The 25,257-nt window shown below is 40.5% G+C and overlaps 3 protein-coding genes and 1 long non-coding RNA gene across 14 annotated transcripts in view; 2 read left to right on the forward strand and 2 right to left on the reverse strand.

The window, feature by feature from the left end:
• Positions 1 to 10,922, reverse strand: part of LOC119006083 — a 48,523-nt gene extending 37,601 nt beyond the window's left edge. For all 4 annotated transcript variants that reach the window (XR_005070664.1, XR_005070666.1, XR_005070665.1 and 1 more), the window contains exons 1-2: positions 10,777 to 10,922; positions 6,360 to 6,519 (exon numbers count right to left, since the gene is read on the reverse strand). This is a non-coding gene — a long non-coding RNA (uncharacterized LOC119006083). The remainder of the gene's footprint in view (positions 1 to 6,359; positions 6,520 to 10,776) is intronic.
• tmem106ba (transmembrane protein 106Ba) lies at positions 578 to 8,104 on the forward strand. Of its 3 annotated transcripts, none has more exons than XM_037074429.1 (8): positions 578 to 699; positions 2,621 to 2,827; positions 3,614 to 3,677; positions 3,816 to 3,975; positions 4,537 to 4,677; positions 5,142 to 5,191; positions 5,273 to 5,326; positions 6,409 to 8,104. In XM_037074429.1, the coding sequence occupies exons 2-8, from the start codon at positions 2,629 to 2,631 to the stop codon at positions 6,527 to 6,529; spliced, it is 789 nt and encodes a 262-aa protein (XP_036930324.1). In that variant the 5' UTR covers positions 578 to 699; positions 2,621 to 2,628; the 3' UTR covers positions 6,530 to 8,104. The 3 variants fall into 3 exon arrangements, with proteins under 3 accessions (XP_036930324.1, XP_036930322.1, XP_036930321.1); XM_037074427.1 differs by having other exon boundaries at positions 589 to 699; positions 2,617 to 2,827; XM_037074426.1 differs by lacking the exon at positions 578 to 699 and having other exon boundaries at positions 1,970 to 2,827.
• LOC119006081 (von Willebrand factor D and EGF domains) lies at positions 10,759 to 14,906 on the forward strand. The gene is made up of 5 exons (XM_037074430.1): positions 10,759 to 11,122; positions 11,770 to 11,865; positions 12,686 to 12,790; positions 14,137 to 14,232; positions 14,596 to 14,906. The coding sequence occupies exons 1-5, from the start codon at positions 10,912 to 10,914 to the stop codon at positions 14,706 to 14,708; spliced, it is 621 nt and encodes a 206-aa protein (XP_036930325.1). The 5' UTR covers positions 10,759 to 10,911; the 3' UTR covers positions 14,709 to 14,906.
• Positions 14,907 to 14,945: 39 nt separating this feature from the next.
• Positions 14,946 to 25,257, reverse strand: part of LOC119006079 (von Willebrand factor D and EGF domains) — a 32,874-nt gene continuing 22,562 nt past the window's right edge. For all 6 annotated transcript variants that reach the window (XM_037074425.1, XM_037074424.1, XM_037074421.1 and 3 more), the window contains 16 exons: positions 23,395 to 23,509; positions 22,478 to 22,734; positions 21,715 to 21,934; positions 20,964 to 21,101; positions 20,646 to 20,861; positions 19,881 to 20,279; positions 19,431 to 19,526; positions 19,139 to 19,234; positions 18,928 to 19,023; positions 18,247 to 18,342; positions 17,860 to 17,955; positions 17,310 to 17,405; positions 17,131 to 17,226; positions 16,777 to 16,872; positions 16,510 to 16,607; positions 14,946 to 15,727 (listed from right to left, as the gene is read on the reverse strand). In XM_037074425.1, the coding sequence (XP_036930320.1) occupies positions 15,713 to 15,727; positions 16,510 to 16,607; positions 16,777 to 16,872; positions 17,131 to 17,226; positions 17,310 to 17,405; positions 17,860 to 17,955; positions 18,247 to 18,342; positions 18,928 to 19,023; positions 19,139 to 19,234; positions 19,431 to 19,526; positions 19,881 to 20,279; positions 20,646 to 20,861; positions 20,964 to 21,101; positions 21,715 to 21,934; positions 22,478 to 22,734; positions 23,395 to 23,509 (2,226 nt within the window). In that variant the 3' untranslated portion in view covers positions 14,946 to 15,712. The remainder of the gene's footprint in view (positions 15,728 to 16,509; positions 16,608 to 16,776; positions 16,873 to 17,130; positions 17,227 to 17,309; positions 17,406 to 17,859; positions 17,956 to 18,246; positions 18,343 to 18,927; positions 19,024 to 19,138; positions 19,235 to 19,430; positions 19,527 to 19,880; positions 20,280 to 20,645; positions 20,862 to 20,963; positions 21,102 to 21,714; positions 21,935 to 22,477; positions 22,735 to 23,394; positions 23,510 to 25,257) is intronic.

A 25,257-nucleotide genomic window follows, 5' to 3' on the forward strand; every position in this document is an offset into this window, starting at 1 on the left:
GCTCAGGAGGCAGAGCAGTATTTGGGTATTGATTAAATTCTCTGGATCTACTGGCATGCATGTTGAAGTATCACTGAGCAAGATAATGAACTCCCATCTTGCTTCTTGCATGGCAGTCTGTGCCATTAGTGTATATGTGTGTGTAAACTGGTGCATGTGACAACTAAAGCACTCTGAGCGGTCAGTAGACTGGAAAATCCCATTTACCATCAGAGCTAAATGAAGGCATATTTAATCTAATGTGTGCTTTACTGACCATCAAATAAATTTAAAAAAAAAACAATTATTGCAATAATCAGAAAATGCTGAATATCTGATCTAATCTAAAGTGGCCAGGCCGATAATCAACTGACCCATAGTATACAGTATACATATACGTAAATATATGGAAAATGTACTTTTATTTGTAATTTTGATACTGAACTTAAGTTGACTTGATACAAGTGTGTTTTGTACCAGAGTCTGTGTCATTAATTCTTGATGAGACTGTATTCTGCTGCTGGGTGTCAGTACACTGAGTCCACCTGTATTGTTGTGCTGTGCACGGTGCGCACAGACACGCCCCCCTGCATCAGGCTGACCAATGAGCGGAGGAGGGGGCGGTACCTCAGCCTCATTCTTCACTGGTGTGCGTGCGAACCACAACAAACAGCGACGAGCCCACGGATGGCAAACGACTCAGAATAAAATATAATAACGGTAAGACTTAAAATGATTGTTTTTTTTAAAAAACAACAGTATATATCGTGAGCTTCATGCCTGAAGGTTATTTAACGGCTCTGGTGACGTAACGTTATCTGTGCGCGCTGCTTAGCGCATATAAGCGGCCGTTAATGCGCGATGTGTGTTAGATAAATATCACGACGACATGAAATGCTGTTTGTCTGACTGTGTAGAAATAATAACTTAAAGACTCAACATCGCCTCTGGCAGTAAGAATGATGCGGTTATAAGCGTTTTCTCCCGGCCGGTACGTTGTGTTCCCGGCTGCGGTTCGGCAGTATGGCGGCCGGGGCAGTGTTGAAACTGGCTGCAGACATGCAGACATCCTGGGCCGCATCTCTCAGCACCGACCTGCCGTTTAACTGTCGCATCATCTTAGTATTCACATGCTGTCATGGTCTCATGGCTGTCTGCGCATAATGTAACACAATGTAACGTGAGCTGTTATCAACAGCAGCAGCTGTGGCCTCAGTTACAGTTGGTAATCTGACCAGGCTGACCACATTCACTGTGACACACTTCAGACCAGACCTACTTCACCACAGAGGAGAGAGTAATCCATTACATGTCTCTGTATCCGGCTGCTTCACTTACTGCTTACCACGCAGAATATAGTGGTCATTACAAGGCATCATATCTGTTGAACATGGGTTATGTGCATAACTCATATGGGACTGACAAACAGTATATAAACTAGTTCAACTCAGCTCCATCTCAACCTACTACAACTGTATTACACGTGAATGCATAATAATACTTATTAATAATATATGATAGTCAAATGTAGTTCATTTTTTAGCATTATATGTACTTTCATGTTTGATCCTTACACCACATTTTGCTGATTGTACGTGCATAAGTAGGTCGTATTTTGTTTTACTTGTGATCACTGTGTTCTCAGTGTGTTATGGCTAATTTTACTGTATAATCTTACATTTTTGAATTACCTACTTTACAATTATCGGTGATTAACCATAATGCAATCATATTGTAGTAATCTGTTTTAGAAATAATAATGGTGCTGTGTCATGTTTAGTGGAAGAGAAACTCAGACCACTGACATGTAAAAATAGCAGTACCACAAAGAGTGACATGATAAGGAAACATGCAACAATAACCACAAAACTGTCATGTTCAGTGTTCATGTACAGATGTTTGGTTAGTCTCTATATCACTGAGCAATACAGGTGGTTAAAAATGCCACAGAAACATAGGACAACTAAAAGATAACTTTTTAATCTGACACCGACAAATAAAATCTTCTTAGTCATCACATATTGGGCTTTTTTCTTTCTCCAGGTGAATATGGGCACACAGAAGTGTCCCTTAAAACCTTGAGTTTACTAAGACCTTGAGCCTATTATTGAATTTTACAGTGCTGCCACAGATGTGATCATTAAATTCCTGTATGCGCTACTTACTAACAGCTCATTCCCCACAAGTGTTACTGCCTTAAAGACCAGGAAATAAGCTAACTGACCAGGCAGCTGCCATAGAGAACATGCCGAATAATGTTAAGTGATACTGTATAATCTTTAAAGAACTACAATAATGCCGTGAACCTTGCAGAGAGATATTGCACAGGTCTAAGGACAAGAGCTGTAAACTTCTACATCTGAGAGACTGTTGAACATTAAATATTGATAAAAGAGTAGAGAATGAAAAAACACATTAACATCTGACTTCCAAGTACCAAAAGATTTTTTTCATTGATTCTTTTATCGTGGACGGATCAACAGTTGAAGTTTCCTCTGGGAACTGTTTTCTGGAATCTCTCCAGGTCCAATTTCACATTCAAGTGCTTGTGTGGTATGTGGTTAGTCAGCACATCCTGCTGCACCGACGTATATGGCAGTTCCTCTCTCCTCATGCCAGCTTTTGTGTTGTGTTCAGACAGCTGCAGCCATGGGCAAGTCACAGTCACTCTTGGCAAAACACAAAGACGAGAGTCAAGACGCACTAACAGCTGATGGCGAGTACAGAGACAGTCAAACAGACGAGGATGGAAAGAATGGAGACGTATCCCAGTTCCCGTATGTGGAGTTCACTGGACGGGACAGCGTCACGTGCCCCACGTGTCAGGGCACCGGCAGGATCCCACGAGGTGAACCTTTGTCAATAATCACCACTCAGTGACCATTATCAATATTAAGATGAATCTGTATGAAGAGCAGTGCCTTTAAGGCCCATGAAACCATAGTTTCTAATCACTTCATCAATTTATTCACAACCAAATAAGCATACTCGGTTGAAGTTCAGAAAAAAAAACATCCTCAAGTAATATTAAAAGTCAAGAGGAAAAGATTTGAGGGTTAAATGGTTAAGTGTGCCAGCCTTTACCACAATGTATACTAATTTAAACCTTAACGTTAATAAAATCAAATAATAATATAGAAAAATATACATATATAGACATGTTTCAGGCCTTTATGCCTGCAACACATTTCATATAACAGATGATGCAAACAATGTGCTAACTTAAAGACCTCAAAATAAAATATCAATTTCTTAATTCCATGCAGTTAGAATGGGAAGCCCAGCTGTTTTTTCACAGAGCACACAGCTCAAACAATCTATTTCCTTCCTGCTGCTGTACCACAGTTACAAACCACAAATATGTTCAAGATTGCCATGCATCTAATAAACCAAATAACTAATTCGTCAATGCATTTAATTACACATTTCTTATTGTGTTGGCTGTTTTGGTGGGGTAAGAATAAATCAATCATCTATTTGAAAAAAAAAAACTATAATTTTATGTGGGAAAAAAGTCAACTTTGAGATGATATTCTCAATAGTTGTACAGTATTGCATAGGGCAAATCTTCCAACATATTCAATCCAACGGTGAAATGAGAAAGCTTTTTTTTCTCCTTTGATTTATTCAACAGGCCAAGAGAATCAACTTGTGGCTCTGATTCCATACAGTGACCAAAGGCTCAGACCAAGCAGGACGTAAGTCTGCACTTAGCGCTCTTTTTTGAGATGAGCTGAGTTGGCTGTCTGCATGATGAAACTCAATGAACACACGGTATTGACTTTGAAGTCATCAGCTGGTTTCAGGGTCTCACTTCTCTTTTCTCTCTCATCCAGTAAGCTGTATGTCACAATATCAGTGGCACTGTGCCTGCTGCTGTCTGGCCTGGCTGTCTTCTTCTTATTCCCCCGCTCTATTGATGTCTCCTATGTGGGAGTGAAGTCTGCCTACGTCTCCTACGACCTGGACAAACGAATTGTCTATCTCAACATTACAGTAAGATTGTGTGGCCGTGTTCCCCTTACTTAAAATGGGCCTGTTATAATACCCTGTTGGAGAATTTGGCCCGTGTTTAAGTTAAACATTTCGCTTTACTTCATGTATGCTCTGCATGTTGTGATGAAACACAAGATAATGATCACTTGACTCTGCAGTTCCCCAAGCTGTAGTTTACACAGCTATCTTTCGACACATGTGTTCTTTGTCTGACCTGCAACCTTCCATTTTTATGGATCAATCTAAATGCTCTCATCAGTGCTGTTTAAGGCTACAGCAGGCAGTTATTATCAGCAAAAAAAGTTCCAGTACTGGTTAAAAAACAAACAGCAGATAGAAAAAAGTTAGCAAATAGCAGGTGAGAACTGTGTTAAAGGATGAGACATTTCCCTCAGGGGTCGTGGAGACCATAACAGACACAAAAGACAGACTTACACATGCCACAGTTCTCTTCCAAGAAGTAATAATGACAGTGATTTCTCCCTTGAAAGCTATCATTGAGGCTTTTTCATCCACAACTCTATATCCCGAATCTCACACCTTTTATTTTCTTCCATTCAGAGCACTCTGAACATCACCAATAACAACTACTATGCTGTATCTGTGACCAACATCACAGCCCAAGTGCAGTTCTCCAAGACAGTGATAGGCAAGGCCAAGTTTAACAACAGTTCCGTGATCATACCACTGGATGAGCGGCAGGTAGGTTTAACTGCACTTTACTGTTCACACCTGAACACAACTTCACCAAAGTACCCTGCAGAGTTACATATGTCTGCTAAGAAAACCATAATTATAGGTTACCAAAAATGCACCAAAAAACTCTGATGCATTTCAGTTTTGACTGAAACTTGCACAGCCTACACAACAGCACATTGTTACACCCACAATCGGAACACAAAGGAACCTCGCCATGTCATGTGATTGCTAAACATTTCAGTTATGTTTCTGCAAAAATCCAGATCTCAAACAAACCTTCCAAGCACATTAAAGCCTCCCTATCTTTAGATGTTCTAACATTACATATCTTGGTGCCACTGCTCACTAATGGACCACTGGCTGCTTATTAAAACAGAATTCAGGAATAATAGTACCAAACTACATACGTTTTTTTTTTTCTGTTATTAGCATTAAAGTGTCTCTTATTTTTCTCTCTTTCACTGCAGATTGACTACACAGTTCCCACCACCATAGCTGATGATATGAGTTACATGTTGTAAGTATCTTGCTTAAAGCCCTGAACATGCACTGTTAACACTTTGATCAATCTTAAAACACTTTCTTTCTCTTTTTACAGTGACTACTGCACCTTGCCAACCATTAAAGTGCACAACATAGTGGTCATGATGCAGTAAGTATGGCTATATGTACAAATATATAAAACGATTTCTTCATTTACACCCCACATTATAATATTTTCTTTAAGTCTCAGTATCTCAACAACTCTCTCCTCTGTACCCACGTACTTTTCACCACACATACTGAAGAGCTGCCCAGAAGCAACACAGCCTTCTGCTGTGGAGCACTGCTCAGACCACCAGGGGATACATGGGCTTTTGTGTGGCTTGTTCATTTACACGTCAACACTCACATTCAAACAGATTGTAAATTTAGCAAAGCAAACATTTCTCCGATCTTAATCAGATGACTTAATCCTCTGTGGTCAAAAACAGCTTTCAAGCCAAGTGAACGTCAGACTGAATGCCAGTGGAAATGGGCAAGAAAAGAACCAGCTGAAAACATAAAGCCTGTTCTTGCTTTTCAGTGGTTTTGCATCCACATCAGAAGTGAATGTCTTTTGCAGGTTTAATCTTGATGCACCTAACAATAGTTGAGTGCATTAAAAAGGTGCAAAAAGGTAAATCAGTCTGTGTCTAGACACTTTTTGGAGGATAAGGTGACACCAGTCTTAACTAGGAAACAGAAAACAACACAATCAGAACATAGATACCAATGAAAATGGCATTGATATTTTTTTGTTGATAGTCAATCAACAAGAAAATATGTATGCCAAAACGTGAACATTCATCACTGCTCCAAGCCAGTCAGCTAATAGTGCCATTCAGCTGTATGACAAACTGTGCTAGCTAACTTACGGCAGCTGGTAGCTAAAATCAGAGATAGCTACAACAGTGAGCACAGGGATCAGCGGTTGCCCATCTGGTGATATACTGCCCCCTATTTGTTTGGAGCGTCCCTCAACACCTAGGCAATCTTTACACATTGCACCTTTAAGTCAACCAAGAAGTTATGACCCAAAGAAATACTTAATCAAACTCAAATCTTAACAAGTTAAAGAATGTGAAGTTTCTCATCCCCCTTTCCCCACACGTATTTTCAAAACTGTTGCAGGATTCAGGACTGACAGTCTGAGCTTCTCTCACCTCATTGTCTGATGCACAGTGTCTGACTGATGACTTGGTTATTTTTCAGGGTGACGGTGACGACGGCGTACTTCGGCCACGCGGAGCAGGTCTCCCAGGAGATGTACCAGTACGTGGACTGTGGGGGTAACACCACCTCCTTGCATGAGCATATGCAGGTCTATAAGTAAAACAAGCAAAAGAAGCAGGATATCACATGCTGCTTTGACTAGGGTTCTCACAGAGACAACTGGGCTGACCATGGGAGATCTTTGCTCAGTGACGATGGAATAATGGACAGGGACATAACTTTTCTTTATTAGTCACGCGGCTCATCCATTCTTAAATTCCCAACCACTTTCTTCCTTTTGCCGGTCAAATGTGATGTCTAGATGAGATTTTCGGTTGGTAACTTGTCAAACATTCTGGTTAAGGCAGATGATCTCACCTGCCACAGCCAGAATTTTGCAGGATTTGCCTAGAAGTTTGTAGTTACTTTTCACCCTGGTGCCAACAAAACAGACGCATACACTTTAATGTTCATGTCGTTGGTGTGCATTCCCATCGTGTTTACACCTCAACAGTTAAGTTACTGAAAGCAGTAGTTTCAGATATGATGCACTTTATCCCGGAGTACATAATAATAAGAATGCTGTGTGACTGCAATAGAAATGCTGCAGCTACCAGCACTCCTACTATTCTGCTATTGTGTACCACTTTTAATGAAAAATACTCAAACAAGAGGTGCAGGAAGAGTTTTTTGACACAAAAACCACTGAGCCACTCCTTATCACTTCATTCTTCCTTTTCATTCCTTCCTTCAGCAGCCTCTCTCTCTTTTGTTTTGTGTTATAAAAATATGATTCTTGATATTGTATGGTACAATATAGATGATCTATTTATTTCTTTTGGGGTTTTTTTGGCTTTCTTTGCTTAGAGTTCTTAATCTTTAGCTTAAGTGAGGGTAGTGTAGGTCTTCTCTTTTGTTTGTCATTCAGCTGAGTCATTTTTAACGCAATTGTGACTACTGTGAAGACTTTAACATCGTACAAGCAAATAATTTTGTAAAAGGGATCATGTTTTTAATTCCATAGCAAATGTGGGAGCTGCACAGTGGGCTATTAATACCGAAATGTGTCAATGTAGAATATGTCCTTCTGCTTCAAACCATTTTATATTGAGAATAATTGCTGGTGTGGGAGAAACTTTCTCCGCTTAATGAGGTTGTCCCATTTTTGTGGTGTCATTCACAATAATGTGTTTGCTATTTTAATCCTCTCTCCATCAATAACTTGTCTTATGAGTCAACTGTTATTCTTGAGTTTGATATTATTATGACTTCCCTTTTGTCACGTTAATTATGATTTTGGATTGGCTGATGATTGCCATCAGTGAATAATAATTACACCACAAGCATGTGAACATGGTTACATTGTTACCAACAGACCATGTAAACTACTGAACGGCTTTAGTCTGACAGAAGGCCCATGATGCAGAAATGCCCTGAATGTAAATTATTTTATAGTTAAATTCTGATTTTTCTTCATTTGTAATTGCGCAGGTCAGATAAAATGCAAAAACTTGACTTTGTCAGACCGTCTACGCAGTCATCATAAAAAACAAACATCTGGTCACCCAGATCCAGCCCTTCTTCATATCTGATGACAGACAGTGTAGATGTGAAAACTTCTGTTAATTAGTGGTTTTGTGTTTTTCATGCATGAAGCTGGCAATAAAATCAAGACTCATTTTGAAACTGTTTTCAATTTCTCGAGTATGCTTGTAATGTTCTTTGTACACACTGGGTGGTGCCAAGTGGTCTGCTGAATGACACCGTCACACACTGAAGATTCCCAAACTGTCACAGTTATTTAACAGTTCATTTATGACAGTTTAATATTTATGAGATTGTTAAAAGGGATAGTCTGCTAAATCAATGACTGAGGTCAGTTCACAGTATTATTTACTATACATTTTGAGCAGGACAAATATGATCACCAAATCTGATATCTGCATGTTCCCTGTGGACCTTTGAATTACAACAATTTTCATTATTAGTTAAATTCCTGATCATATTTCCGATTAATTGATTAACTGTATATTAATCTGAGAAATATCTGAAAATAGCAGAAGTTTAGAAAACAGAACAGAACATTTACTTTATAAAATAAAACAAAATACAGCAAATATTTACATAAAGATTATTCCCCCAATTTACTTGTTAAAACTATGCAAATTAAATTTGCCCTGTGCCTTCAATACATCTTTCTCACTGTATTGAATGTCAATTACTTCTTGCTGGAGCTACGAGCACATGATGTCTCCAGTGTATCACGGTATGTTCACATCTGTTGAGCTCATTAAAAACCAGTTCACTTCCTCCCTGAGATCCAGGTCAGTGGTTTGGACCAGAGCTTCACTGGAATACATGTGGACCCAAAGTAACACACGTTATAAAAACTTAGCAGTAAATCAGTTTGCCCTTTGTCTACCTACAGTGTTTTAATTGTCCGGATCTCATCAAAGATATTTGGATTTCCTGGGATGGTTTTTAACTTTTTTGTAATCTTTTACTTAAACTGGTAACCACCAGCCAGCATATTGAACTTACACAGTACTTAAAGACTTATGGCAAAAGTCAGATTTTGGAGTACAAGCAATTTGAATCATATGGAAAGCTACTTTCCTGTTAGTGCTCACTCAACATGTTGCACTGTACGGAGGCCCACATTCATTTGGTTGTGTTATTGCCATTACCGCAGACCTTCCCCTCACCCCACATTTCATATAGGCTGAGCACTTCCTCTCACCAGGTAAAGGGAAATGGTTTTTCCACATGTTCTACTTGAACTCATCTTAAAACAAGTCGTGCTTTCTGAAAATAATAAGTGAGCGCAAACCTTTTTTCTGCCCGTCACATTCATCTGGCTGTAGTTTTCCTCGTCACACTACAGTTTGGTCGGAGTAAGTTAGTTAGTTTTGGTTTAATTTTCACAAGGAACAAATAGCAACTGAAAACAATCAACATAAGAACTTCCACACTGAATAAAACAAACAACTGACTGAACACAATCAGCACATCACATCAAGATAATGAATTCACCGGTGTTCAGAAACAGGACATATAGTCCTTGATCATATTTTTATAAATTCAACCACCAATGTTTCAGTAATTTGGATTCCCTTTCAAACTAAGTGCCATCCCAATGGACATAAGACAAAACAACCACACCACAAGTTTTTACATCAATTGTCTGAGCAGAAATTGTTGAAAATGTAGGTTTGTTGTCCAAAGGTTGTTTACGCATCTATTTTAAATACCGACTTGTCTAAGTTTTTGTTTGCTTTTCTGCTGTTTGTTGGTTTAGCCTTGTTTTAATATGTATCTTTATAGTGTACAATTTCCTCAGTAGTTACATTTCAGGTTGTTATTTCAAAGGATATATAAGATAATATTCAAAGGAAGAACTCCATGATTAAGTAACTTTGCTGTTGGGAAAATTTCTGGATGTCCTTTAGAAAACTTCTGTGACTTTTTACACAGTTAAGATACAGAAGACATGTTTATACTGAATGACCCATGGTGAACTTATCTACCTATTTGATTTTTGTGGATTTTTACAGGGACTGCAGACAGTCCAAAGTTATTACATGAAAGTTAGCTAGCAGCTAGTTTGCATTTGTTGTCCCTGGGTAGGTAAACAGGAAAAATCAACAGGAAATACACTGTATAACACAAAGCAATACATACCGAGTCCATTAATGTGGACATCTGACTATACACCGCTCAAAACTAGTCAGGGATACTGGGATATTTTAGCGTTTCACTTGAATTTTTACTCTGTGGTATTTTATTGTTTTGAGTGTATCACAACACAATACATAGAAATCCATAAATGTGAACACATTAATAAACTGGCATTATTCTGGGAGAGGACAATCAGTTAGCCTCTCTATAGTTAAGTCAAGGTGAATAACTGCTAACTGACGCTAAGCTAGTTAACGTTAGCTCGGTTGCATGTTAGCTACTTTATGTTTTGGGCCAGTTTCAAATTAAGATAGCTTTTTTTAGTTGTTCAGCTTCGTTTTAATTGATGTCATTGCTAACCATATGAATTACTGAGCCGAGCTGGTTAGCGCTCCTGTTCTGAAAAAGAAAAACGGTTAATCAACTAAACCGTTTGCTAAGCTAACGGCTAACTTTAAGAGCTAACGGCTGCTAGCTAAAACACAGCGTTACCGTTACGTTAGCGTTGAGTTTCGAGAAAACTGCTTCGGGGAAGAAAAAAAAATGTTTGTCGAATATATTTAATATTTTTGCCTAACTCTGAATAATGTTATGTGTCTGTGAACACTTCCCAGACTCACCCCCAACACCCAGTTATCTCCTAACATCCAGCCCCCCACACCAGGACACTCCCCCGCCCCGGGCACCGACCTGTTGCAGCGTCCCTCTGCGCAGCAGCAGCAGCAGCGGGGGCGGCGTGGAGACGTCTCGGCGCTTCCCTCCTCCATCTCCGTCCACTGCTCCCTTCCTCTCACACAACTTCGAGGGGACAGCACATCACCAAACATGGGTTTTGCGGGTCTCGGTTCGGCGGTGCTCCTGGCGGCTCTGGTCGGCGTCTGCTCCACGCGTTCGGACGCGCCTCGCGGGGTCGCGGTCGGGTTCGTTTTCGACCCCAAAGCGAAGTGCGAACCTCCGTGCGAACACGCCGGGATCTGCATCCGAAACAACACATGCTTCTGCTCCAGAGGCTACGAGGGGGAGACCTGCCAGTATGGTGATGATACCAACCTTTAATACACCTTCAAATGTTGGAAACTAACAGTTTATTTAGGTTTTTATTGCATTTATTGCGCTTTGTATTCCTGTGAGCCTTTGATAAAGTTTGAATTGAATTGAATTTAAAACTGTCAGCTCAGTTTAATATCTTCTGTATGTAGAAGAACCACATATATAGAGAGATTTGGAGATAATATGATAAAATAACTGAGTCACAATTTAATGGTGAGCACTTCAATTCAGCTGTTTCATGACCCAAAACTACATACAAACAAAAAAAATAAAGCATTATAAATGTTTCTTCCACCTTCTTGTACTTCTTGTAGTTCAAGCTCAGAATTTTAATTTTTACAATGTGATGAGTTGATAATATTTATTTAATTCCATGACTGAATAAAGAAACTGTTCTCAGACGGAACCACTTGTCTGAGGCAAGAAAGGTGGCAGGGTCCGCCACATATAAACAGAGTAAAACATTATGAAACTGTTTGTTTATGCATTAAAATCAGTCAATGAAGATCTTCCTTTGCAATTAAAATGTCTTCTCCCAAATCTACGTAGTGCACCTTCAGCGCAGAACACATTAGACACAGATTGTGTCGGAACCTGAGTTTTAAAACTGTGTGTGTTCCTGTGTGAATGCAGCCAACTGTTATCCAAAATGTAAGAATGGAGGAGCGTGTCTTCGCCCTGGAAAGTGCAGATGTCCTCCTGGGTTTGGAGGAAGATACTGTCACAAAGGTAAGTTGGTTTATTTGTGCTGACTTGTAAATTAAATATCTGGTTGGTTTTAGCTATTGTGAACTATTTTAAGAATAGAAATCAGTCCTCATGCTTTTATTTTGGATCCATCCTGTTGTATTTCCCTTCTTTTGTGTGATCTGTATCCTCTCTCTCCAGACACACACCAGATTCCTTCTCACCTCCGGTCAGAAAAGTAGAGCAGCTAGATTTTTTCTTTTTTAGTTCCTCCCACGAACAAAGCTGCAGCAGTAAACGTGCAGTAAAATGTCTCCAGTGGCTCAACCTTTACGTGATAACATTGTAAATGAGACAAAAGGTTAAATGACCTGCATGAGGAAGGTTTTTAGTGACCATTGAAGGAACTGAGGTCATGTTCTCAGGATTTTGTTGGACAGTTAGAGTCACATCACACGTAAAGTGGGGTGTTTAAGACATATGATATTATCTAAGAGGAACATTTTTTCCACTAAAGTTCTGGTCCTGTCGGTGTGGACAATTCTTTGAAACATCATTATTAAGACCAGTGTTTTACAGCTTTTGGGTCAGGATGAAATAATCTGAAACAGGACTGGGACCAGGAATGTAAACATAGAAATTAAAATTATTTATTCCAGGTTTCTTTTAATTCAGAGTTACTTGAGGATTTACCTTCATAACCTTCCAAAAAATAAAATTCAAAACCCAGTAAACACTGCTAGACCTGCATAAACAGTGACCTTCCTCAGGGTGTTATGAACCATGACCAAGTTATAGTTTATACTTTACACCACACATGAGATCGGGCTGATATGTTTGATCTGCGCCTGTCTTTCTGCAGTGACGTGTGACGCGGGATGCTGGAACGGAGGGGAATGCATCGCTGTCAACGGAGTGGCCAAGTGCATCTGCCCCTCGAGCTGGACGGGCTCAAAATGCCAAGAGGGTCTGTTTATAGCCGCGTCTAATTACCCTACTAACACCGCAGGTCAGATGCACCAAATGGAGCCTTTGGTCTCTCAGCCAGAAGCTGGGCCCACCAAAACATTTTAAATGCTTTTCCAGTTCCAAGTTACAGACATTGACGGGGAGCAACACTCAGTTTACCCCCGCAGCATGTCATGTAACTTAGTGGCTGTTAAATCCACAGCCTGTGAATGATGAGTGAGACATTCTTGGCAGTGAATTGCGGTTCAAGTACAGAATCAAAGCTGTAGAGAGGGTTTGAAGCGCTTGTGATTAGAAATGTAGTCTATCTTCTTTATTCTTCTGAAGCTTGAATATAAGTGGTGTTAAGCTGTCTGGCTCATTAACTGGCTGACCTCCAAAATCACAAAAACCACCACTGCCATGAATGAATTAAGATATACACACTCATCCTTTACAAAAGTGTCTGTGTCCTCTGCTCCCACGTTAAGTTTAGTTCTTGGTTCCATCTCTAACTACTGAGATTTTGAATGAAGGTTTCACCATTTTGAAAAAATTGCTAGTTTGCTTTTATGCCCACTGTTAGAAACGAAGATTGTTCCCACTCAGATGTCTGTAGGGTGACAGTGAATAGGAAGCTACAGCGAACCGGTTAGCTAAGACAAACACACAGTTTGAAATAGAGGTAAACAGCCAGCGACTAGCAAAATGTGCCCACCAGCTCCTCGACAGCTCAATAGTAAACATCCTGTTTGTTTATTCTGTATTAAAAAAGAAATTAAGGTTTTAGCAGAGCAGTTCGGCATTAAACACAATATTATAGCTATAGCAATTAAATCCAGTAATCTGTATAAAAACTGAGGTGTAAAAAAGTGACATATTGAGGATTTATGAAGTTTTAAAGTCATAGTTTTAGTCAGTTTTGTCAGATTAGCATACAAATTGAAAACAGGGGTAAGCAGCTAGCCTGGCCCAAAAGATAGTCCAGAATCCATGTGTCAAATTTTCATATTGGCACATCTTTTCTGTTGTTGTTGTAGGCTGCTGCTGATTACAGATTAAACAAACAAGATACATATGATATTTTCATTAGTATAACCTTCAGACAACGCCAGGCTTTGTTCCCAGTCTTCACGTTAAGCTAAACCAATCAGCTGCTGGCTGTGGCTTCACATTCAGCTGACAGTAATGAGAGGGGTTTAGATCTCTCCACCTAACTCTTTTCCAAGAAAGTAAATAAATCAAATAATGTGTCGACTGTTCTTTTAACTCATCCAAATGACGTTATTTCTGAAGTCCGTAGCTGAAGCTCAGTTGTTTCCTGGCATGCTGAGAATGTCTCTGTATGGTTTGTTCCCTGTGCAGCGATCTGTCCTCAAGGCTGCAGGAACGGGGGAATCTGTGTGGCTCCAGGAATCTGCAGCTGTCCGGAGGGATGGCTGGGTGGTGCCTGCCACACCGGTGAGTAAAGACCAAGCCCCTCGTATGCATCAGTGCACTTTACAAGCATCGTTTCTTTTGTGTCTCTCGTCCTTCTTTCACTGCTCCTCCAAACTTTGTTTTATGTTTGTTGTGTGTCCCTGGATCTCACTGTGAAGATAAATGGTTCAGGAATCAGCCTGCCAAACCACCCAGAATGATATGAATTGCATGCAAGCGTCTGCAGGAGTAAAGTTTTTAGCGTAGTGGCTTTTCCAGATGTGACATGGAAACACTCTGTGGTGTCGGGATTTACAAGCTCTTCACAGCTGACTTGAGGTTTTTTCCAAATGATTAAAAACACTTTCTTTGTATCTTTTGTCTGTTTTTGTCTCTCGGCTGTAGCTGTGTGCGCTAAGCCCTGCCTGAATGGAGGGAAATGTATTTCTCCTGATAAATGCCGCTGCCGCCCCCCTTTCTCTGGCCCTCACTGCGAGGAGAGGAAAAAGTCCCACTAGTGTGACCCTGCAGAGGTCAAAGGTCACTGAGGCCCAGTGCGGGACTTTGTGCTGATGAGGACGATCCTTTTTTTTAGTTTTGACATTTTTTTTATACGTAATTCTTTTTTAAGAAACATTGTTCTCATTTTACTGTATCAACATGCTCTGTACTGTATGGATTTGTGTTATTAAATGAATAAAGTGAAGTGGATTGCACGTGTTGTGAAAGCTCATTTAACAGAACAAAAGCCGAGCAATAGTTTACATTTTGTTTATTTTGTCACATGGAACTTGTACTGTATTGTAATCTGGTGCTGACAAGAGTTTTTATTTTTTAAAAACAAACCCTACATAAACTCAAACACATTCTCATTACTTCAACATATTTACTTAGTATCAGTGTATAGATAAAAGTCCATAACTTAAACAGGCCAAATCAAACAATATATTAATAAAAGCAATACAGAAAACAAATGCAATTTGTATTAAATCCATGTGAAAGTCTTCAGTCTAAAACAGGTTACAAACCTAACAAAGCATATTTTCTATTTTTCACTGAACATCAGTTTGGTTCAGTTTTAACTAGGCTATCGTTTTGCTAACGTGTGAACAGCTTAACACAGCCAAACACTAAAAGCTCGCTGGTAACAACCTACTTCTTCTGAATGACTCATAACTGAAACGGATTCATTTTTCATTTACTTCTTTTCCATAACGCCGCGCAGCAACACGCACACACACATCTGTGTAAAAGTCTCTGTGTGAGCTGCAGATGCACTTAACAGATGTGTGTCACTTTGAGCCTTGAGGTAGTGATATACAGGGACGCAATGACAAGTGCAATACATCAAGTCCCTCTGGTAGCCTTCAGATGTGCACAGAGCCACACACTCATGCACACGCCACTATCCATCAACACACACACACACACACACACACACACACACACACAATTTATGGTGCTCTCTTCTTGCTCTGTGCATTTTGTAGCTTCTTTCATCCCATTGTTTCATCTTTCTCCATCATGCTTGTGATGCCTGTGAAGGTGCAAAAATGAATTAAATAAAAGTAGATTTCACGTGCCATGTTTTCGAATATATCCAAGGTGGTCGATGCCTTTTAATCTAAAACTTTCTACAGTATGATGGAGAACTAAGGTGTAGTTAGTGCCTCTTACATATTTTGCTTTCTGAACGTATTTCCAGAATCCTAAAAGAGTAAAAGGCTCCACTCACCACCCGGATGGAAAGATATTCCATTCTCTGCACTGTTAAGACTGTTAAACCCATTTCCTGAGCTGTGTTGGTGTTGAATGAGCTTCCACTTCACACCGAGTATTTATACTCAGAGAAACAGATGCTCAGAGATCCCCTCTACAGCCGCATTAAGGCGTACAGAAAATCTCTTATGTTTCTCTGACATGTTTCCTTAAAATAAAGTGTAATTACCACATCAAATCCTTAAAATGGCACCAAGTGAAAACATTCCAGAGTGTGTGCTGGATACTGGACGAGGACTGGCTTCCAAAAATTTCTTAACTCTTAAAATTCAATTTACAATCAGCACAGAGAAAATTTACACTTAAAAAAAAAAAAAAAAAAATCAGCCTTCGAGTGTCAAACTCTGCATATACATCACTCTACACAGTGAAGCTCAAACATTCAGGGCATTTGTGACTAGAGGGGCGCTTAAGCTCCATCACTCAAATGTAAGAGGCTAAGAGGCACAAGTGAGAGCTACTGAAGAAGAGCCCTAGAGGGAACACAACCAAGATACAAAGAGACAATCACGACACATGAAGTGTGACTCCAGTACCGACCTTTAATGCGCAGGTGAGGCCCTTGTAGCCTTTCCGACAGTGGCAGTAGTCGGGAAGAACACACCTCCCTCCGTTCAGGCACCGCTGTTTACAAACCGCTGAGGAATTAATCAGTATCACAGGATTTTGAGTTGTGTTAACACTGAAGATTACATTCAAAAAATACATTAAATGACAAAAATATATTTGCCTGTTTATCTTGACAACAAACTATACGATGTTAAAAAGAAACTTATTGCTGCTTTGTTGTCTCATGATGAAACTCACGTGTTTGACACTGGAGACCTTCCCAGCCGGCAGGGCAGTGACAGGTGTTTGGTCCCAAACACTCGCCGCCATTTTTACACTTCTGCAGACAGACAGCTGTAGCGAGAACAGAGAGAGACGTGTGAACACGGTCCACAGCATAATCTGCCATTGTGCATCCATGACCCAGATGCAGTGCCAAAGATGTAAACAAGTCTTTGTAACAACAGGTAACAGTGTATAAATACTGTATATATTCTTATTTATTATAGATAACCGTAGCATATGATCACTGCAGTCCTCACCCGCTGCTGTGCAGCAGAACGTCGTGAAAGTGTGTATGGTGAGATGTATTTGGTGGGTGTGGATACTCACGTATGTTGCACCTCTTCCCTCTCCATCCTGAGGCACAGGAGCATGTGTTGGGTCCCACACACTTGCCTTTGTTCATGCACATTGGCTCACACACACCTGCAGCACATCGGTTTACACAGTTATTAGAATTATTATGATTTGGAATTATCAGGGTCAGTCATTAGTGTTTTTTTCCTCACTCTTTTGACAGCGTTTTCCCGTGTAGCCTTCAGGACAGGAGCATACGTTGTTCCTCCGACACTGACCTCCGTTCTTACAAGGAGGACTGCACACAGCTAAAAAACACAATAACAAACTGTGTGATATCAGAAGGCAATGTGCATACGACTGCTAGAGATAAATAAATCACACTTGACCCATTTTTTTCAAAGACATATTGACAGAAACTCCTCTTGCCCATAAGTACGTTTGAATAAGAGGTGAGAAAGCATCACATAATCCTCATAATAAAACATAATTCCTCACTACTGCAGCCTCTTCTCAAATCTTTCTAGTGCATATGTTGATGTCTTTGTATTAAAGTGTTGATATTTCTTCATAATCTGTTTTTTGCAGCTGTGATCAGAGAGGGAGTTCAAATAAAACTCAGTATCAGAACACCGGTGAATCTTTTAAACCCAGATAGGTTCTCCTACTTGCTGAAACAGCAACATGATTTTGTATGATCCCTCTCTGTGGTAGAACAGCAGCGCAGTAAAATGGGTGAATAGTATTTCATCACAGTGTTACCAATTTGACACTGAGAGCCGTAGAAGCCACTGGGACAGGCACAGATGTTGGGCTTCATGCAGGTTCCTCCATTCAGACAGACGGGGTTACAGAGAGCTGTGGCAGACACAAGGAGCAAATTCAGATTTCACAGATCTAATATTTTATATTTCATTGTTCTTTTGGATCTACAATAGAACAGCAGAGAAAGGACGGCATGTTTCGGTGTCTCGAGCGATGTAAGAGTTACTGTATTGTTTTGGCAACAGTTACAATTTAAGGGCTCAAATGCAAGTCAATCGTTTGGAGATCCAATTCTGTGCCAGCTAGAAATGTCTTCTATAAAATGTGAGATGTGTGACACATTTTGACAGAAACAGTTAGTCCATTTCAGGTGTGATGCTGTACCTGAGTTACATGTCGGTCCGTACCAGCCAGGTTTGCATTTGCAGACGTCAGGAGAAACACACTCGCCTCCATTTTCACAGTGCCTGTTACACACCACTGAAAAACACAAATGATTATCATGCACAATTCCTCTTGTGTTCCAACCACAGAAACTCAACTAAAAAAGGACAATGAGAAGATTGATACCAATTTCATGTTTGTACACTAAACCTTAAAACTACAGCCAGCAGCTGACTAGCTGAGCTAAACAGCTGAACCTTGCTCAGTATAAAAGGTAACACAATACACTTATGAGCGACTCTAAGCTCACAGATTTAAACAGAATAACTTGTTTGTTCAATCTCTAATAAAAACTAAAATCTGCTGGTTGTATACCCAGGCACAGCACCAAAAACATGGCCACAACTATCGAGATTTGTTCAGATTAATTAAATTTGATATAAGATACTAATTGGTGAGTTTTCAGTCCTTATGCTAAAATAAGATAATCAGCTGCTGGCTGTAGCTTTATATCTTATTGTTTAGACACGAGAGTCATATCAACCTTGTCCTCAAACCAAAATCAGCATCTTCCCGTGTCAAAACAACAAAAATGATTCACTGTCATTCTACTAACACAAAGACAAATTACAAAAAGATCGCACAAGGTTTCATCAAGCCGATAGTTCAGTTATATCTCACTGATTTCACATCTGGGTCCCACGTAGCCGTAGGGACAGGTGCACAGGTTTCTGGCCAGGCACGTGCCTCCATGTTGACAAGGCGGCTCGCAGCTCGCTACACACAGACACAGGGTTGTAAACAACACAAGGACACTCATCAGTATTCTGCGAGCAGTGTGTGTGTGCGTGTGTCAGGATGTAAGACAGGTGTGAATACGGGCTCAGGTTACCTTCCTCACAGGTGGGCCCACTGTAGCCCACAGGACATTCGCACACGTTCGGTTTCACACACTTCCCCTGGTTCCTGCAGTCGGGTCGACACACGGCTGAGAGGGAAGAAAAGTGGCAACGAAATCAGACGCTGAGATAAATCAGCCAAAATCTTCGAAGGGGATTTAACAGGTAATGTGCCGTGACAGCGTGCAGAGGACTCCGAGGTTTGCTTTTTTCTTGAATATGTGAACTTCTTTTTCCAGCACAAAATAAACAAGTCATGGTCCATCAGAATTTTCTCCCTCTCACCAATGTGACAGCTGTATCCGGTGTATCCTTCCTTACAGGTGCAGGTGTTGGGCAGAGTGCACTCCATGTTCCTCCCACACTGATACCTGCACACAGCTGAAGTCAAGCCACACGTTAACTTCAAGAATTCATCACACTCCAACACATAAACAGTTGAGACCAAAAAAACATACCTTGGGCTAAAGGTTGGCCAACTAAAATATGCAGACTGAGGGAATCATTTTGGGCTGAGGGGAAGTGACGATTGGCTACTGTTAACACACAGTGTATTTCAGAAGCACAAAGTCATTAAACTGACTTAGTAACGTTATATAACACATTATTTAAAGTTTGCAAACATTAAAATTAGCCACCATTAGCTAAAAGTCATACCTGCCTATTTAAGGCTGCAGCAGCAAAACTACTCAGTGTGTAGAGCTGAACAATGGTGCATTATTTAGACATCTGTACCTTTACATGTGACTCCGTCTCCAGTGTAACCGTACGGGCAGCGTCCACACCTGAAGGAACCGGTAACAGTGGGCTCACAGGGAACACCTGGGAAGCAGGGAGAGTCAGCACAGGTCACATACTGAGATGCTGACCCCCATCTGACCCCCGTGGTGAGGTCGGGATCCAGCGGCACTCTGGTTGCAGTTTGATTCTGCGGCGTTGCTGTGGTCTTTCTGTCTCCGGGTGAAACTCTCCTGATACTGGAGATGGTGGCGTCTGGTCTCGTCCTCCTGTCAGCAGGTCGTCTGGGGGAGGTGGGAGATGGTGAAGAGGAAGAAGTGGGAGTCAAGTCCCTGCTGGAATTTGATTTGAAGATGTGAATATGACCATCTGCTCCGCTGGCGACTGTCCCCTGACCTGTAAAACACTGGAAGTTAGAGGATATGACTTAAAATACTAACACAAATATAGCCTCAGTTTGTCAACATTAAAACATTCAGTCTGAGTAACCACATAAAATAACTTCCTGAGGGAGATCATTTCTCAAAACAACAGCAACAAATGAGCATTTCAATTTATTCTAGACATCTCTAACCTTCAAATTAAAGAATTAGAACTACTTGACTATTATAAAAAATACAATTGTTGCTGACAATTGTTTTTAAATGAGAGTATTGGGAATTTTTCTAAATTCTCAAATGAGATTCTCTGTAAAACTGTTTACAAATCAAACAACAAAGCTTGGTCACCAGTTGTGAGCTGAAAGCGTTGTTCCACTCTCACCTGTCGTCGTGCACGTTTTTCCATTTCCATGGAGACCGGGAGGACAGGGTCCGCAGACAAAGCCCGCTGAGACGTGAACGCTCTCAAAACACTGAACGCCCGGGTGACACGGCCTTCTGGAGCACGGCGACGAGCCCGTTGGTTTGGGCCTGAGTGAAACCTGTGGTACCCTTGCTGGTGTGGTCGCTGCTTCTCTGACTGGAGAGTCTTGGTTACCTTGGAAACAAATAGAAAGATGAAGAAATTGCCTGCCCTACTATTTAAAAAATAAAAAATATAATATCCTTTTTCTGATTCAATTTGATGTAGAAGACGTACGTGCACAGTTTCTCCCGTCACCACTGTATCCTGGTGGACAGACTCCACAGATGAAGGAGCCCAGCGTGTTGTTACAGCCGACTCCATGGAAACAAGGCTGAGAGACGCACTCGTCTATATCTTCTCTACATGTACGGCCTGAAAAAACACATGATATATTAAACTATGAACAAAACTGGGTTAGGATGGGAGAGTTACCTTGTAAGTGTATTTATTGAGAAGTAAAAGTGTTGATTGTAAAGAATTGCTCCAGTATTAAACACATACAACTACAGTAAGTTTGGCTGAGCAAAGTTGAATATAATACAAGATCTAGTGGGCGTTCTCAATATTAAATATTTGCTTTATTCCTGCCATTTCCCATCTCGCTCTCTCCCACATCAGTTCCTGCAATCTCTCTTTTGTCAACTATCCAATAAAGGCACAAAACACCAGAAATGATATTAAAAACTAACAGTTTGTTAAATAGACATCTATCAGTCACATCTCAGCATTTTTCAGCACATTCTTAGTGACTAAAATGTTAGAAAACTATCAGGACTGATGGGCAACTTAAAAATACGATCCGGTTAGTAAAATAAAAATCCCCCTATTGGTGGAAATCGGGCAGCTCATGTGGTATAAAATCCTGTTGAAGAATGATTTTGTAATTCTATTTATAAAGTCAGTCAGTTCAGTCCACACTGAATCAAAATGTTCCTGTTCATTTGCTTTTGTTTTGAAGGCCACATTTCTGCAGGTTGGTCCCTACCCGTCATTCCAGCTGGGCAGATACAGGAGAAGGAGTCGGGGCCGTCAATACAGCGGCCCAGTCTGCAGGGGTTGGGTTTGCAGTCATCAATGTCCACCTCACACCTTTCACCTTTAAATCCTTGCAGACACACGCACAGGTACGCCCCGCTGCCGGCAGGGAGGTTGACGTTGGTCACGCAGGAAGCTCCGTTCAGACATTCACAGGAGCCCACGGACACCTGAGGGAAACGACATTCTGTCTAATTCCACAGCTAAATGCTGGTTTGTAATCTGAAGGTTTTCTCAGATGGTGTAATGCATGTTCATCAGAATTACTCTCTTATATGAAGCTGTGACACAGGGAGTGGTCATGAGTTACACACTACAGATCATCAGCACCCTCTAGTGGGAGGAAGAAACAAAGAACTGTCAATGGAGAGCCAAAAGCTGTGGTGAGCACTTTTAGACCACCAAAGAATTTCACTTATGTGTGCAAAATTCACCCATTCACCCCGACCTCAGTATTCAATGCTGAGTTGTTGCCACTGTTGTACAGGTACTTGAGGCCCACAGCTGCAGTCAAACTGCTCAACATGCTTAACTTTTCCCTTAGTAAACTAAATATTCACAAGGTCTTTATGTCATTGAAGTCCTTTAAGTGCTGCTAAAAAAGAAACAGAATCCATATTTGTAATGGTGTGAGAACGGAGGATTATATATAAATAATGTAAACTTGTGTTAAAATTGACACACAACATGACAAATAAATGAACAAGTATCACCTGTATGGAGGCTCTGGTCTCAGCGTTACAGTCGTCAGTCACGATAAACTGGAGAGTGTGTGTGTCTGTAGTTTCAGCCGTAGCCTTCCACATCAGCAGGCCGGCCGGGGACAGAGACGCTCCTACAGGACCTGATTCCAGGGTGAAGAGCACCAACGAGCCCTCGGGGTCCCGAGCTTGAAGCTGGTAGATGAAATTCTCTCCCTGAAAGGACCGGAGATGAAACGGCATCGACTGGAGCACCGGGGGCTCGTTCTCTGATAGGAAACACAGTGAAATAAGGAATAAGTAAGAGACTGAATAAACAAGTCAAGTTAAACAATGTGGTGACTGACAGACAGGATGAGAAGGCAGGAAGCAGGATTTACACAGATGAAAATGTTGATTTTGATTTTTTGATTTTTGCTACATTTGTTTGAAATACTTTAAGTTTGAAATGACAGATCACGAAACAGTAAGACTCACAAATAAAATGACCACAATATAAGACAAATAGAACTGAAGTGCTCTCGACCCAAATTTGTGTTACAATAAATAGAATCAGTCTAATAAAGCTACATAGTCTGTCATCTCTCCTGAGGGAAGCAAAGCACCGTTTGACCTACTTTAAGTTGAAGTTGGTCAGAAAGTGTAACAGTGAGGTAAGCTCTTCTTGTATCAGCGCCGGGGGAATGAGGCAACTTCAATGGCTCCAATCTGCACAGAGCTGCTCACAAATTATCAAAACAGCCCTGAGCAACAAGCAGGAAAAACTCAGTGATGGCTATCCGACCTCAGCTCTACTGAGGAAGTGACACATCAGAAACTTTTACGTCAGCCCAACATCGTGTTCAGTGTAGTCTAGATTTCTCGTAATATGAAGGAGCTTTGAGACAAACCAGATGAGAAACAGTGTACAGCGTTTTCCATGTACGTACTCTCTGCTACGGACCAGGTGTGTTTGGATGAGTCTGGCCGACATGTGAGACAAGGGCTGCTGGGATTGGACTCCCCCTCGCTGTAACAGAGGCCGTCGATGTTGCATGTTTTCTCCTGGGAAGCAAAGAACAAAACAAAATATCGTGAGTGTTTCTTTCTCTTTGAAACAAACTGCCTTTAATAGCTTCAAACATGCTGTTTGGTGGCCACTTATCCAAAAATGCAACCCTGACCTACTTCAGTGAGCTTCGTTGTGTTTATGTAAAGCATAAAGCAGGAGAACAAGGACAGTTCTGTTCAAACAGGCAAAAAAAACAACCCGTACATTTGGTTTGATGAAAACCAGCGTAATTGTTTCCTGTTTCTAAGGAGACCTCACACATTCAGCAAAACTAAATTACATGCAGATGAGCAGCTGCACCGTTACAGTTCTATGATACATGTTCATTCTGCTTATAAAACGTGTGTACATCCAAAAAATTATATATAATTATACAAATCTAAATCATCTTATTCCAAATATCTGTGTTAATTTAGAAATATTCCACACTACAGTCAGGTAACATTCAGTTTTTAATAGGCTCTCAAATCAATTGTGAAATCAGTGCAGAGAATTAAATGCAATAATTGCTACTGATTTCTTTGTTACATGTCCTTATAAAGTATGTGAACATCCAAAAACAATACTCAGTTATACAGAATAAAACAAATCTAAATAATTTAAACTTAAACATCTGGTGCAAATTTAGAAATATTCAACACTAACCACAGTACAAACACACAGGTAACATACAGTTTCTATTAGTCTCTCAAATCAACTGCAAAATCAAATTAAAGTGCTGCTGATTTCTTTGTTACATGTCTCGCAGTAGAATCCCAATTTTCTGTTAGATGCTTCGAAATGTCTGATAACAGACAGAGTCTGAATATTTCTCTAAAACTCGGTGTAACTGGTATTTCTTCAGGGCATGTGTGCACTTTTTCAGCAAGTTTCTGCTTGAAAACTAACATTCACATGAAACGTAAACATGACTGTTAAAGTCTCCCTGCAGTCAAACCTGTGTTGTTATTCTTGTTTCCTACAGTCGAATGTTTGAGCGTCACGGTGTAGAATGATGTGTGTGCAGAGTTTGATACTACAAAAAGCGGTTTTCACATGAAAAGTTGTTTTTGAATGCCTGCGAGCGTGATTTCTAACATCACACCTTGAGAAGGAGACATCTTGTGTCCAGCAGTTAAACTTGTCAAATAAAAAATGGCTGACAGTCAGTAGAGTCGAATGCTTGTGGTGAGCGCCCAATAACCAGGGGACATTAATCTTATCTAAGCATACATATTCACGAGGATATCTACTGAAGCTAGCATGCTAACCAGCTAGCCCTGTCGACACATCCCAGTCTATTCTGGTTTTTCCAGCACGGATTTGTTTTGAGCAAGAATTCGACAGGTGTCCAATTCTTACATATTGGCCCTGTAAATGTGCTTCTTAAATCCTTTCAAGTGATCAAGTGGATTCTTACCAACATCATATCTGCTGTATTATGTATAAAGCCTTTTATTTTCAGCAAATTAAATATCTGGAATGATCAAACAACAGAATACTTGTTTCACCTGCAGACTCTAATTTCTGCACAAGTCATAGAAGACTACAGCTGATCTGCCCCAGGGTGCCAGCTAGGCTTCGAGCCTGACTGGTTCTAGTTTGTTAATTCTCCACATTTTAACATTGTTGCACCCAAAAACAGATGTAAGTAGGGCTCCAACACCTGAGTGAGTGAAGCTGTGACACTTAAAGGACGAAGGAAACCATGCTGAGCGGGGAAATTAATCTTTGGAGATATTTCAGCTTTTCTGATCCATGC

Source organism: Acanthopagrus latus, chromosome 17 (assembly GCF_904848185.1).
Source record: "Acanthopagrus latus isolate v.2019 chromosome 17, fAcaLat1.1, whole genome shotgun sequence".
NCBI lineage: Eukaryota > Metazoa > Chordata > Actinopteri > Spariformes > Sparidae > Acanthopagrus > Acanthopagrus latus.

Bases quoted from the DNA above. Each gene is read 5' to 3' on its own strand.
- tmem106ba (XM_037074426.1), top strand. From the start codon at position 2,572: ATGGCAGTTCCTCTCTCCTCATGCCAGCTTTTGTGTTGTGTTCAGACA. The intron at 2,828-3,613 runs GTGAACCTTTGT...TTTATTCAACAG, and splicing joins CACCGGCAGGATCCCACGAG to GCCAAGAGAATCAACTTGTG. The intron at 3,976-4,536 runs GTAAGATTGTGT...TCTTCCATTCAG, and splicing joins TTGTCTATCTCAACATTACA to AGCACTCTGAACATCACCAA.
- LOC119006081 (XM_037074430.1), top strand. From the start codon at position 10,912: ATGGGTTTTGCGGGTCTCGGTTCGGCGGTGCTCCTGGCGGCTCTGGTC. The intron at 11,123-11,769 runs GTGATGATACCA...GTGTGAATGCAG, and splicing joins GGGGGAGACCTGCCAGTATG to CCAACTGTTATCCAAAATGT. The intron at 11,866-12,685 runs GTAAGTTGGTTT...GTCTTTCTGCAG, and splicing joins AGGAAGATACTGTCACAAAG to TGACGTGTGACGCGGGATGC.